The following is a 14,908-nucleotide window of genomic DNA, read 5'->3' as shown; positions in this document are numbered from 1 at the left end:
CCACCAACCCAGCACCTCCCGAACAACGTCGTCCGTCAGAGGGACTATTTGGGAGTACGTCATGCCCTTTCGCAAATGATGCGCCTTCAGACGCTGCAACGCCCTGTAATGCAACGGGCCCGGAAAAATCGCCTGAATAGAAGCCGAGAAAAGGCCCACCAGCCTGGCTATCTGCCGTAAAGAGGTTCCCTGTTTGGCTAACGTCTGTCTGATTTCGTGGCGAATCTTCGCCACCTTCCTGGAGGGCAAACTGAGTGTGGATGCCATGGAATCGATTACAAACCCCAGAAAAGAAGCCTGTTGTGTTGGGTACAGGAGGGACTTCTGTTCGTTGATCACAAAGCCCAATCGCTGCAGCAGATCCACAGCCATCCGCAGATGCGCCTGCAATTGCACGGGGCATTGATCCATAATCAGCATATCGTCCAAATAGACAATTAGGCGGACTCCCCGCGCTCTCTAATACTCCACCGCCGGCTTGAGCACCTTGGTGAAGCACCACGGTGCAGAGGAAAGACCGACTGGAAGACAACAAAACTCGTAGGCTAGTCCCTGCCAAACAAACTGCAGAAACCTTCTGTGCGGGGGAAAGATCGGTACCACCAGGTACGCATCTTTCAGATCCAACCTCACCATCCAATCGAATGCCTTCCATTTTGAAGTGCCTGTACACCAGGCACTCGTTGAACTCTCTCAAATTGATGACGGGCCTTCTGCCCCCGTCTTGATCACTAAAAAGATATTGCTGAGGAACTCTGTAGGGTGCACCTCCGTGCGACATATCGCGCCTTTCTGGACCAACCCGCGACCTCTTCGTCCACCAAAGCGGCATCCGCCGCACCAAACACTATCGGCCGTGGCCGAACTGCCTGCCTGGGAGAACCAAAAGATTCTTTTTGGAAACCCCTCACTATCTGCAGCACCCAGGCGTCGCCGGTAACAAGCGCCAGCCTGCCACCCACTCGCAGCTGCGCCGCAGGCAAGACACTCACCAGTGGAATTTCCTTAATGGCCTCTGTAGTTCCCTCGGCCGCGGAAACATTGCCCTCTGGTGGGATAAAAGTTATTGTACTGCTGGTCCGCCTGGTATTGGCCACGTTCGGAGCCTTGCCCCCTGCCCTGGGGCTGTTGAATCTGGCCACGGCCGGGCGGGCGGCTCCTGCCCCGTCCGACCCCGCGGAAAACCCGAGGGTTGAAAACTCTTTTAATATTAGCCTGCGCTTTCTCAAGGGAAGTAAACGTTGCAACAAATTTCCCTAACTCCAAACAAACCCCCTTGCGCAGAGGCACCAGCCTCCAAACAGGCCAGGTCACCCAGCGTGGGATCCACCTTTATCAAGAGGGACCTGCGTCTCTCAGTCGAGAGGGCGCAGTTGTCATTTCCCTTAAAACATATGGCACGCTGCGCCCACGCCGACAAAACCTCCGGATCAATCAGGGCCCCTGAACTACGCGCCTCCTCCGCCATGTCCAGGATCTTAGTCATCGGACCAATGGCGTCGAGTAACTTATCTTGGCAGGCGCGCCATGATCTATCGATCCCTTTCTTGGGGTCTTTAATAAACTTCGCCAAGAAGGTAGCCATCTTATTCTCTATCTCAGGGGTCAGGGACACTTTACCATCCAACGTGGGCCGGGTACATTCCGCCCGCAGGCGGCTCCTGGCCTCGTTCTCCAAAGGTTTACGGAGACGGACGCGACATACACCGCCGCCTTCTCCGCGGGGACCCATTCCGCTGATCTAGGGTGAATTATATCGTCCGGGTCCAGCATGTCTGCTATGCCCCCCTTGGGGGGGTCCGAGGACCCCGACGGCCGCCAGGACCGCGACGAGCCGGCTTCATCGTCCGAAGCCTCTGGGGAGTCCCTGTTCTGAGTTTGGGGAGAAGCTGGTTGGGGGGTTCCGATGGCGGGGGACATGTGGGAACAACAATGGGCATAGTATGCTCCCGGAAAGCCTGCTTTAGGCGCTCGAAAGCGTCTTTGTCTACCCATTCCGTGCAGGGCTCCTTCGGAGGTGGAGGACCCTCACTATCCGTCGGGGGCGTTACTACCGCCCCGCAGGGGGTGCCGCTGGCGCGTTTGGAGTCGCCATCTTCGCGCACAATTGGTCTATGCTATCGGCCAGGCGCTGTTCCATGGGGGTCATGAGGTCATTGACCACCCGGTATATAGATTAATCGACTTTATTATAAAAGTTGTCATCCCACTGGAGGTATGACAAAGAGTCTTCCTCCTCGTAATATTCCTGCTCCATCTTGTGTAGACACCAACCCTCCGGTGTTATGCAGGAAAACCGGGTCACTTTAAGGCACGCAGGGACCTACGATGCACAATTTAGGTACTGAGGGCTACTCAGGAATGTTTTAATGGCCACGGCTAATAAAATGTATTATTATAATAGCATAAACAGAATAGAATATATGGTGCACAGTTATCATTCACCATGCAATGCTTGAAGGTGACTCACTTCACAGGCAAAACCGATTCAAAGCAGCCCATGGCAGAGAAAACATTGCTCATCAGCTGGAGCCTGTGTAGTAGCTTGCAACGACCGAAGGTGCCTAAACACGTATAAAGGTCCTAAAGGATTAAGTCAGTGAAATCCTCACCATCCAAGGATAGCCTTTTATCATCCATGGCTGCAATGAGGACCATCTCTGTGTCATGCGCTTGGCAGAAGTCACATTGGGCCCCGGCTAGACCAGCATTCTCTTACAAACAGCATGCCCATAGAGCGTTAACAGTTTTCTCTAATATTTGCCTTGACTCTGGAGGAGGAAGATGGGGAGATAGTTTTTGAGATCATTAGGGTTTGTGGAAGGCTTTTGCAGTAAGGTTTTCACAGTCGCCTGTGTCAGGCGAACGAAAAAACAAGCTGTGGCAAAGCAGCAATTTGGACTGAGGTAAATGACAGGTGCCTTAGTAGTGGAGACACTCCTGAGGTGGATGAGGGCAGGGATCAAGGGGAGACCCCGAATTACTTGAGTCAAGGCTATCAGGAATGTTTTCTTTTGATGGAGGTGAAATCTGATCAAGACAGTTTTCAGGAACACTTATATTTATCCACCCACAGAATGGAAGGATTGCTCAATTAATGAAATGGAAAAAACGATTCTCCCAACATTCCAAAATTTAAGAAAGAAACTAACAAAATTGTGAAATGTAAATAATTCATATATATAGATTTACAGAGACATGACATATAGACACACACAGTATTATTCCAAAAACAATAACAAAACAAAAACTCCAGTGAAAATGTAGTGCACAATACAAACAATTATATACACAAAACAGAAATTCAATCCAATCAACAAAAGCTCGATATTAACACATTCATTAGTATCAACGTCAAATTCATATGAGAATAGTCCTATGCTAAACATATAAAGTTAATGAAAAATTCAAAGTTCAACATGGACTACAACGTTTGATTTTTTTAAATGCGTCGACTTTTCGACCCCCTATTTTCAGTGCGAAATTTATGACCATCGCTATGGGGGTCTTCATCAGGACTAGAAATCAAATTTGTGATGGAGCGTTGTCAATCACAGTAGCCTCATTATAAAAGGGTCTTCTTAGAGAATACGTAAGGCTTCCTTCAATTCCAAAGTAGGAAAATCAAAATGTCCACATGAATGTCCGACCTCAATCTGGGGAACTGGGTTCGAGTCTCGGCAATGACCCTGAACATCCTGTGATTCTGGGCAAGTCACTTAATCTCCCCGTGCCTAACAAAACAATGAATCTGTCCTCATGTAATGCAACTGGTGCTTTGTAAAGCACTCTGATACCCGATTCGGGTCAAGTTCGCGCTATATAAATCAGTAAAAAAAATATATATTTAAATGCGAAGAAGCATATCTTCTGTCTTCCAAAATTACTCTTGATTAAGAACTACCTCCGGCCTTGAAGCTTGAAGATCAACAGATTCCTCTGTGCTGTACAGGCTCAGAGTTGTGGAAAAAACGAAAGTCTGTGAGAGAAGACATTTTTGACGCGACTCTGAGCTCGACGCTGGAGCGGTCAAACAGCTCTAATGCGCCTGACTTGACATGTGCATAAATCTCTGGTCGGTGCACTTCGGGACACAATATTGAATGCCCGTACAGCACAGAGGAATCTGTTGATCTCCGAGCTTCAAGGCCGGAGGTAGTTCTTCCTTGAGAGTAATTTTGGAAGACAGAAGAAATGGTTCTTCGCGTTTAATTTGCTGTGCACCATTCATGTAGACTCTTTGACCTTCCTACTTAGGAATTGAAGGAAGCCTTACGTATTCTCTAAGAAGACCCTTTTATAACGAGGCTACCGTGATTGACAACACTGCATCACACACTTGTTTTCTAGTCCTGATGAAGACCCCATAGCGATGGTTATAAAGTTCACACTGAAAATAGGGGGTCAAAACGTTGGCGTATTTAAAAAATCAAATACTGTAGTCCATGTTGAACTTAGAATTTTTCATTAACTTTATATGTTTAGCATAGAACTATTCTCATATGAATTTGACGTTGATAGTAATGAATGTGTTAATATCGAGCTTTTGTTGATTGTATTGTATTTGTGTTTTGTGCATATAATTGTTTGTATTGTGCACTAAATTTTCACTGGAGTTTTTGTTTTGTAGTTGTTTTTGGAATAATACTGTATGTGTCTATATGTCATGCCTCGGTAAATCTATATATATATGAATTATTTACATTTCACAATTTTGTTAGTTTCTTAATTTTTGGAATGTTGAGAGAATCGTTTTTTCTATGTCATTAATTGAACAATCCTTCCATTGGGTGGGTGGATAAATATAAGTAATTAACCCCTTTCTTTTCAGAATATGATGCAGCAGTGTTCTTTTACTGTAATTGCACCCAGGTTCTGTACATTACTGGGTTACCCCATTGATATTAATAGTTTTCAGGAATAGGCAGCAATGAAGGGACAAGAGTGAGGAAAAATACCGGAAGTGGGGAATGGGTGGCATAGAATTGCAATTAGTTTTCAGTTTAGAATGAAAGACCAGAAAAACCATCAGTGAGGCTTTATAAATACTGTAAATAAAGTAGACGACACCTCGGGCCCCGCCAGTGATCCAGTCACCAGGGTAGATAACCAAGCGGGTTAACCAGGTCAATGTCAGCAGCAGAAAACTTTGCAAAGGTCAACCTAATTGGTGGCTTAGAGAACTAAATTAAAATTGATTTTTGAGCGATACACTGCATTGCTGTGCTTAGAGAATGATTTGAGATTAAACAGAAGAGTGTTAAATGAATTGAAGAGCTGTCAGGTTCATTGCGTAAACTGCAGCAGGTAACGTTTGAGTCAGGGCATCCCCATTGGGCGAGGAGGAATAAAAAGGTTTACAAGAGGAATAAACAGAGACAATTGAATAGCAACAAACACCAATTCTCTCTTTTGTGATGCAGAACTCCTTAAATACCACCCACCAAATGTAATGCCTATGACTTCACACTATTTATATCAGTAAAAACAGAAATGAATTCCCTAGCAATCACTAAATAACTTTAATTGGTCAATGAAATGTTACATTATTTCAAAGCGGTGTCACCACTAATGTCTATAATAACTATCATATCATTATTAAACCCATTATGTAATTTGTGATGCCATCTGTCTGTTATGTCACATGTGAGGTTATAAGCAGTGCATTTGATGGGTAAGTTAGGATTTTATGGCGGGGTGCAATTTATGGTTTGTGTAGTTAACTGCACCTGGCCACTTTCAAGGGTTTTTCAGTTTTATCTCACAATCATAACTTCTCTTTAACTGTTTTTAAAAGCATTATATATATCTGTGTACTATCTAATGGGTAACTTCTGTGTAGTATGATCCAATAATTCCTTCAAAGGGTCCTTGATGACCTTATATACCACGAGGTCAGATTCCCACTCGTTTGTAAATGTCAGCAGATGTCACCTTTGTTGATCCTAGTTCACTTTCGGAGTTTTGTATTTTTTATACGACGTATTTTATTATGGTCAGTTGACAAAAAGTATTTAGAGTAAATAGTTCAATGCCGCTCATGAAACGTTAATAAATAGTTTTTGATGTAAAAAGTAGCTGATATGCAGGGATTCTCCACACCCTGCTATTTAATAATGTGCTAAGAAAAAATCTAATTTATTAAATATTAAAAAAATTAAACATCAGAAGGTAGGGTGAGAATTTCAGAAACTCCACCCATTTCCCCACCCTCATTTTAATAAGGTGCCATAAACCAGGAAATCTTTTGCAATGTTTTTGCAGCATTTAATTTTTTTTATAATTATTCTGTGCCACATTAAGATTTGCTATGTTAGCACTAATCTGTATTTTAAGCCATTATTTTCAGTGTTTTATTTTCTAGACGTTACCCCTTTGTATTAACATTTGACAGCTTTTTAACATGACACATTTCCTGAAGAGTGACTCCTTTAACTAAACCATTTCCTTTTTCAAGACTGAAAACTTTCTAAAGCACAAAATTCGCAGCAGACCTGAGCGTTCGGAGCTGGTCAGGATGCACATACTTGAAGGTACGGTTGGACACTGCTATATGCTGTGTTTTTTTCTCTTCGCTTAATTGGGGTGGTTCAGCTCAGCTTTGTTTCAGAACGCATAATTGCACTGAGCGCACAGCGGGTCAACAATGCGTTAATGGTTCCTATTTTTGCCGTTCAGTGCTGCCTTAAGGCCTTATGATTAAGTCTTTCCTTATGGATTCACTTTGGGAAATGATAGTGCCACACCGGAAATGCTTGTTCTCATGTAGCAGTGAAAAGAATGTCATGTATGCAAACTCACATACTTACTTTGAATCTGAGAAGTGTTGGGGTTTTTGTAGTTTTTGGCCATACCTACTGTTTGAGCCCAAAATCTTACATTTTCGATGCAGAAACTGAGTTATCCAGGGTTTTTATTGTCAAAGTCCCAGGGAAATTCAGGACACTGTGCCCTTCATTTATAAGCATATGTCACATCTCTGCTTGCTGACAGCAAATAAACTTGTGCTAAGTCCCTGGCAACGTGATACAAATCAGTCAGGCTTAAATGTATTTAAGCAGTGCATACACAGTAGAAAAAGTCACACAAAACACAATAGATTTCTGCAACCAACCTATTTTAAATTTAAGATAAAAATGTATGAGTAAGATAAGACCACAATGACAAAAATCCAATAAGGGGATCCAGAGATAGGAATTGTTTAGGTTTTGAGTGGAAATAATGCCAAAAAGCATATAGACGCAGTAGACTTAGACCTAGTGTGCTTTGAGGCCAACCGTGACCGAGTTCTGGTCTGATCCACCAAGTGGATTGGTCCTGGTGAAAATCTTGAAGTAATAAAGCTTGAAATAGTTAAAAGTCCAAATCCAATATAAGACTTTGTAATTTCTTTTGAAGAAAAAGTTGTCTCCCCTGGGACAAATCTGAAATTGTAACCTCTGGGGTGTAACTGCTGGTCGGTCAGTTAGGGCTCTGGAACTTATGAAGTTTTTGCTTGAAAAAGTCTCCAAGTCCAAAAACAGAACAGAACTATGCCATGTTATGCAAGATGCAGGAGTCTTTCAGAGGGGATAATTCTGAAGTTCACCCCGAAGTCATAGACCATATTTGCGCTGGGTCAACTTAGCTCTGGAGGAAAAGTTTACAAAAGTTTCGAAACTCTTTACTGGTGCCTATACAAAATCATAGTAGGACCTTTTGCAGGGCACCTAGAGACTACCATCATGCCAAGCAGAGGCCACCAGCAGAGTCCAGTCCAAGTTCCAGTTGCCACTGGTCAGCTAAGAATGATATGAAAATGGCCACTTGCAGATATTTGGGTACCTGTAGTCACACAGGAGGTCAGCTAAATGACCATTGGAGTCCACTTCTTTATCTGGAGTGCAAGGAGGATCAAGCAGATCAAGCCCTTCAGAGCTCCTCAAAGGGTACAACAGTGGCATAACAATAGTCTCCGTTGTGTGGGGGGCACCAAGCTACTGGGGGGTCATCTCCGGAACTGTGCACTGGTGGGCCTGAGGCTCCTGACTAGGTACAGTTTTGTTACCCCATTGGGTTACAGACAGCAAGTCCATTAGTTTTATGTTCTTCCACACGTCTAGAAGGAAATTCTAAGGAAGGCTAGGCGAGGGTCTAGAGTTCACCATCTATGGGTGGGAAAGACTCCAGTGCACTCTTTAACAAATTGGGTAAGAGTTCTAGAGGGCAATCCAGCCTACATTTCAGCAGTTCTTGCTTGCCCGCTGCAAAAAATCTCACATTCTCCCTCACCCTCAAAATCCAAGATGGGTAAACCTTTCATCCCTTGTGCAGAGCCTGTGTGCCCACACAAAGTTGTGGCCAGGGTAATGAGCAGTCCCCTCCTCTGTGGTCACTCAAAACTGTTTGTGGAGGCTAGATTTCCTCCCACTGAGTTTTGTGCCAGCATAACCAGGAGGCTTCTCCATGTGCCATCTTACATTTGTGACAGGGAAGGCCCCTTTGAAGTAAATTACGTTTTTGGGCCCACCGCAATTGGTCTTCCTATCGGGGAAAGAAAAGAACTTCTGACTCCCAAGTCAATTTCTCTGCTTTAGGAGAAGTTTTCACACCTAATTCAGGCCAAGCATTAGGAAGTTAGTTACTGGAGAGCTAATGTAAAATAGTATCTGCAGGTTCAGGCAATGTAAAGGTTACTTTCTAAAAGGTAAATACTTCCCATTTATTTAATATAAATCTAACTATTACATTGGATTTTTATTAAATATAAAAATACTTTTTTAAATGGTGCCTGTAGTTTGTACAGGTCAAAATGTAAAGATTACATTGTATTAGCAATACATTGACTTCCCCTCTGTGTTGCCTACATCCTGACCAGTGAAAATGTCATTTTGGGTCTATTCCCTGGGGTAACATGCCATTTCTAATTTCACACATGTTCCACTCTTACATTTTATGCACCACACCTTGTGGGCAGCAAGGTGCGCATATGGGCAAGTTTTTTCAATATTTAAAATCCGATTTTCCTACTTGTCAAAAGGGTGATCTGGACACTTCTCTACAACAGAGTTCAAGCTGCAGCTGTCACTGTAGGCCTAAAGCCATGTTTTCACTGCCACTGTTGCATAAAGTACAGAGTATAGCAAAGAGTGTATTAAATGAGACATTTAAGTGTTAAAAAAATAGTTTCTCTTTAGAAAAAGTGGTCACCAAAGTTATATCAAGTATTCAAGACAGATGTTCCACTGACCAGTTCAGCGATCTCTAACCTTTTCTGTTATAAGAACTACTTATGTTCACTGAAAATCATTGTGGGCTACTAATATTATCAGTGCCCATGCAAGATGATAAGCAGTCATCACCCCAGTGCATCAGGCAGGGTCGACAACAGTAATTTTTAAAGGGTTTTAACAGTTTGAAATGTAATTCAAAACCACCATATTAGTACTGCACCAAGTTTGTAATAAGTCTCTTCAGTACCACATGATTTATAACTCGATTATCAGCTTTAAATATAACATGACATAACGTGTATTTGTAAAGTACACATTCACCCAGAAGGGTATCTTGGAGCTGAAATAACAATATTTATTGTAACCCAATGCAACAATGGCATTTTTCAACTCGAAATTCAATTGGAAATAACTGTTTAACTCCAAAAATCAGCTTGTTAGTCTTGAAAATACATACATTTATTTTCTCAAAAACACGCCGATATACATGTAATACATGTATAATTCAACCAAGCAAACACTTCTAATTTAGTAGTCTGAGCTGCACACAAGTAAGATACTTGCAGGTAGCTGGAGAGCTACCAGTAGCTCTCAAGCTACTTGTTGGAGAAGCGTGGACTAGATATTTTCACTTTTCCTGTCATCATCTGGAATCCAGGGTTAACCATTTCAGTGTCAAAGAGTTGACAATTTGTAATCACTGTGTTTTTCTAAACTGAATGATTTTACATTTTCTGGAATTTTCATGGGCAACTAAAACCAGATCTCGCAGGTATCTTTAGCAATCACAGCTTCTGAGGAACCAATGATTTTTCACCTTAGAATATCCCCCAGGTGCCAGACTGGATCTGGACATTTTTCAAAGTAGCTGTCCCACACGCCTCAAGGTGGTGTCACGTACCTCTGCTTTGGTTGGCTCCGTACCACCCCGAAAGTGACGCAGCAGAGCCACATGTAACCGCTACCCGTGTGCGCTGACATCAGTCCCTTTCTTTCTGTGCCTTCTGACACAGACTAGAAGGTCTTCTTCTGAACTTTTCGGGTATTCCTACGATTTCCATGCTTTCACAGTGTACTCTGCAATGATGTCCCCACTAAAAACAACAGGATCCAAGCTGTGCCACAACTGCAGGGGGCAGATGTTGATTACAGATCTGCTCAAAGTGTATCTTTGTGCCTGGGCTCGGAACGTAATTCTAAATCGTGTGATAAGGTCACACTCATGCACCTGAAGGCAATTTGAGACCAAGAGAGAATTTCTGCAGCGCATCAACGGCTGCTCCTCTATTAGGGCAGAGGAGTGTCACCCCCCTGCTGCCAGCTCGGCAAAAGGTGAAAAATAAAATGCTAATAAGTGTATTTATTACCATTTTATTTTTCCTATTCTTCAGCTCGAGCTGAGTTTGGTGACGCCCCTTGCAGCAGGGGAGTGGTGCTCGCTCCACCAGCTTACCCTGTGCAAGCCGCTTTGGCCGGCTGTCTTGTGATGGCTAGCCTGACATGTGCAGTATAAACCTCTGCACCTGGCTGTCTTAGCAAGCAGAGGCCCTCACTAAGGATGGAGCCAGTCTGCTCCAGCCAATCCTGGTGCTTCTGGATTGCTGCCTGTGCAGCTTGATGAGAGCAGCGCCTGGATTGGAAGAGGATAGTTGGAGCCACTGATGAGGAGATGGAAGAGACGGTAGAGGAAAGTGAATCTTTTATTTACTTTAAGCTAGCCTCATCTCTTCGCCCGCGAGTTTAATTGATTAGCAGCCGCCACTGCAGCCCATGCCAGTAACCTCTGAGCCTTTACTTCCGTTTTAGATGCCCTCACAGATACACTGAGGGCTATTTGGTCGGAATCATGTTCTTGCCTGCCTACAAACAGCCAGGTTGCCAGACACCTGCAACTCTACTCCAGAGAGCTTTATTGTACAGGCACTGACCAGCAAAGTAATTCCTAATTCATTCCCTCTGCCCCTCTAGACGAGGATGTAATAGGATTGATGTCTTTAGGAACTGTATGATTCTTCAGCCAGTTTGGCCCTGTGGTCTGTAATCCCAGTCTTTTTTATTTGGCTGATACAACCATGCCCTTTGCAACATAGCCAGTGAAATCTTACAGGTAATCCTGGGGGATCATAGCAACGCCTTGGCCCAAATGATGCGTAATGGGCAAGACACATCCAAATAGGTTATCCATGAAGTTTTGGATACCAGGGACTGCCATGGCAGAGTGGTTGGTAACATTGAGGTTCTTCCTTGATATGCATGGATAAGATCCACTGGGTTCTCTTGTAATGTTCATATTTCGCTGATGGACATGTCCTTTGATTGGTTCCACCTCTTCTGTGAGAAGTAGCACTCTGGTTTGGAATGCTTTTTGGACAGTAGAGCAACTGTGCTTTCTTTATGGCTGTTGCCTGCTAAACTATTTCCGCCCCAGTTTTGCAGCGGCGCCCGGCTCAGGTAAGCGCGGTGAGGCGGGGCAGGGCAGGGCTCTGGTAGGGGGAGAAGCCGGTAAAAGAGGTATTATTAAATACATAAATAAATAATACCTATCCGTTGTCCGTCCTGAGCCGTCCGCTGCTGCAGTTTCGGAAGTTTAGGGGCTGTTCCAGAGATTTGGCGTATAGACACAGTCCTCCCAACCAATGATGCACTAGATAAGCCAGTCCGTTTGGCATCATGGATGCAGATCCGACAACTTGCGGGTTAGCAGGGGCATCAATCTACCAACTCCTTTTCCCTTGCTACAAAAGCCAATAAACTGCTTTACATTGCCCTTAAAGGTGCTTGCCCATTCATTAGGAAGGCAGTATTCTTGATTTCTTTCTGATTTTGTGAACCATCAGTTTCTGATAGATGGGTCTTGTAAATGCTTATGCTCTACCTTTTCTTTTCTCTCTGCCCAGTATCCCTCCCTACCTCACCAGAATGAGTTTCAGAAGAGCATCTGTCCATCCTGCTGAGAGAGACTGCAACTTTTGTTCTTCGAAGGTGTCATAGAGAGAGTACCAGGCTTGTAGAAAAGTGGGGTTGTTACTCTCGCTATTACATCATGAAAAATGGTGGCTGCTCTCTGGCCTATCTTGGAACTGCATACCCTCAACTCCTTCGATGGAAGGACAGATTCAAAATGCTCACATTGGCTCAGATCCTATCTTCTCTGGACCCGGGCGACTCATCATTGTCCTTGTGCTTGCAGGATGTGTACTTCATATATCCGTGCTGCAGTCCCACAGGTGTCACTTGTGGTTCAGCATGGACTAGTACCACGTTCTTTTTGCCGTGCTCCATTTTGGCCTCACTAGCACCCCTAGGGTCTTCAAGAACTTGATTGTGGTGGTCCCTGCCCATCTGCAGAGGTCGGATTTTGCTGTTTTCCTGTTCCTAGATGACTGCCTGCTGAAGGCAGGTTCGCTGCAATCGGTCATTGACCATCTCCAGAAGACAGCAAGCATTTTATCATCATCATTAGATTTCACCTTCAACTAACCCCGTAGAGGCCTCCCAGTCATTGGACTGATCCTGGATATGGTGAAGTTCAGAGCTTTCCTTCGCAGTGGTTACGGTGTCAGGAATGGAGAGATGGGGAAAGGGTAGATTACAGGAAGTGCGATGCTGTTACTTGGGAGTGAAAATAAGGGAGCAGCAGTAGAGGCAATAAATGAAATGGCAGAGCATACAGAGGCTGCAAGAGATCTGTCAAGGAATATAGAACCAAAACAAGGTAATTCTGTAATGGGAAAATAGTACGGTAATGGCAGGATGAGACCTGTTTACTTACTGCTTTTTTCTTTTTTTGTCATCAGAATTATCATGTTGTTGATACTAGATTATAAATGGGGGTAATGGCAGACACAGTCAGTTACCAATCGCACATCATACTTTAGTACCTAATTACAGTGAATATTAACAAGCTGAAACGATTTGATAAATGGTAGCTAATTAAGGACCAATTAGTGATGTTTCAAAAACGCTTGCAGTGTTTTTTTTTTTTTTTGTAAACCTTTATTGGTATAGACAGGATATACAAATCTGGGCCTACAACCAGACTGGCCGGCCATAATACGTGAAAGCAGTCAAGAAGTCCAGAATGAAGTTACAGAATCAATCATAGAGGAACGTAAGCAATACAATCTTAAAAAGGGGGGAGGAGAGAGGATCCAAACGGCCAGCAAACAGGAGCAAAGAAGGTTATTTTTTATAATAGGGCAATAAGGAGCATGACAGGCTCGGCGACAATATAGAGGAATCCGGATTCCCAAATCAAACCATTGGTAACAGAAAGGCTAAAGGGCAGCCATGCAGGAATGTCAGCACTGTATATATCGGTATAAAAACAGGGCCGTGAACACAAGTCAGTATATAATTAAGAACAACTTTGCATCCCCACCACCCAGTATCACATCGGAAACAGAACAAAGGGGCCGGAATAGCGACAACACCAAGACTAACCCGTCATACTAACCTTGGGAGAGAAGGGAAAAGGGAGGGAGGGGGGGGGGGGGAAGAGGAAAAAAGAGAGGGAAAGGAAAACACAGACTGAAAGAGAAGAATGCCGCGCCTAAACAAGCGCCCCGTAGCAAGGAACACATAAAAGAGCGGTAATATCAGCAACGAGGAGGGCATGGGAGTCGCAATGGAAAGCAGCAGAACTACAAAAAGAAGAACAGCGACATTACAGACCCCACCCCAATCATACCACGGAAGGCAAGGACAGACGCGGCACTCCAATAAAGAGATACAAAAGGGCCATAGAACTGAGGAAAATAAAACATCAAATAAGACCCCACCCACCCATCCCACCCAGCACCCCTGCAGAAGGATACGGCCTACCCTCCAAACAGCGCGCCTGTCGCCCTAAACCAGAACCCGAAATGTAGTAGAGACAAGAGAGAAGAAGAATATAGAGACAAAAAAAGGACATGAAAACAAAAGAAATAAATGGGAGGGAGGAGCAAAAGGACAGAAACAAATACGGTCAGCCACAGCCCTCCACCCAACCATACGATCATATTACATGTGAACCAGAACGACACAATCTCGAGCGCCATAAAACGTACAGGGGGGTCTCCCACAGCACTAGAAATATGAGCAACTTCGCCACGGATCTGTACACCAATAAACCACCGGGAGCCGTGCATCTCACCCCAGTCCCTTCCTAACCACAATTACCACCCACCACAGGACAGTGTGAAGTAAGCAACACGATGCGAGGCAAGCACACAAATGAAAGAGAGTACGAGCAAAACGTAGGCCAGGGAGGGCAATCAATAAGCAAGTGGGCAAAAGTTCAAATAGGCAGTTCAAATGTCTCAGCAATAGCAACAAGGGCAATAATAGACAGGAGTTCAGTCTCGCCGTTAGGAAAAGCGGGGGTTTCCCTGCAAAATAGAAACACAACCTCATCAAGGCAAAAACAGGCAGCGGTCCACCATTGTTCTCAGGCACCCGGGGAGGATCAGGTCCCCGCACGACATCCAAGTCCCCAAACTCCAAACATCGAAGAGCAGGAGGTTCCAAATCCACCGGCCAGCAAACCCGTCGATGGATAGCGACAGTAACCCTCGTAGCGACCGAGGGAGGCGAGGCAGTGGCATCACTGAGACAAGAGGGGACCATGAAGGAGCGTTCACCCAAGCTGGCAGTGGAACGAATCGAGCCTCCCGGAGCACCGGGTGCCAGGGCCGCGCGTAAGGATCGTAAGG

At 44.4% G+C, this 14,908-nt stretch overlaps 1 protein-coding gene across 2 annotated transcripts in view; it reads left to right on the top strand.

Annotated features, from left to right (window-relative positions):
• The window catches only part of MRTFB (myocardin related transcription factor B), a 304,268-nt gene that overhangs the window by 142,045 nt on the left and 147,315 nt on the right, over window positions 1-14,908 (top strand). For both annotated transcript variants that reach the window (XM_078663095.1, XM_078663094.1), the window contains exon 4: window positions 6,458-6,533. In XM_078663095.1, coding sequence (XP_078519221.1) covers window positions 6,458-6,533 — 76 coding nt within the window. The remainder of the gene's footprint in view (window positions 1-6,457; window positions 6,534-14,908) is intronic.

The sequence above is a fragment of the Lissotriton helveticus genome, chromosome 10 (assembly GCF_964261635.1).
Source record: "Lissotriton helveticus chromosome 10, aLisHel1.1, whole genome shotgun sequence".
In the NCBI taxonomy this organism is placed as follows: domain Eukaryota; kingdom Metazoa; phylum Chordata; class Amphibia; order Caudata; family Salamandridae; genus Lissotriton; species Lissotriton helveticus.
Note: the sequence above shows the minus strand (reverse complement) of the source record. Positions and strands in the feature narration are given on the sequence as shown.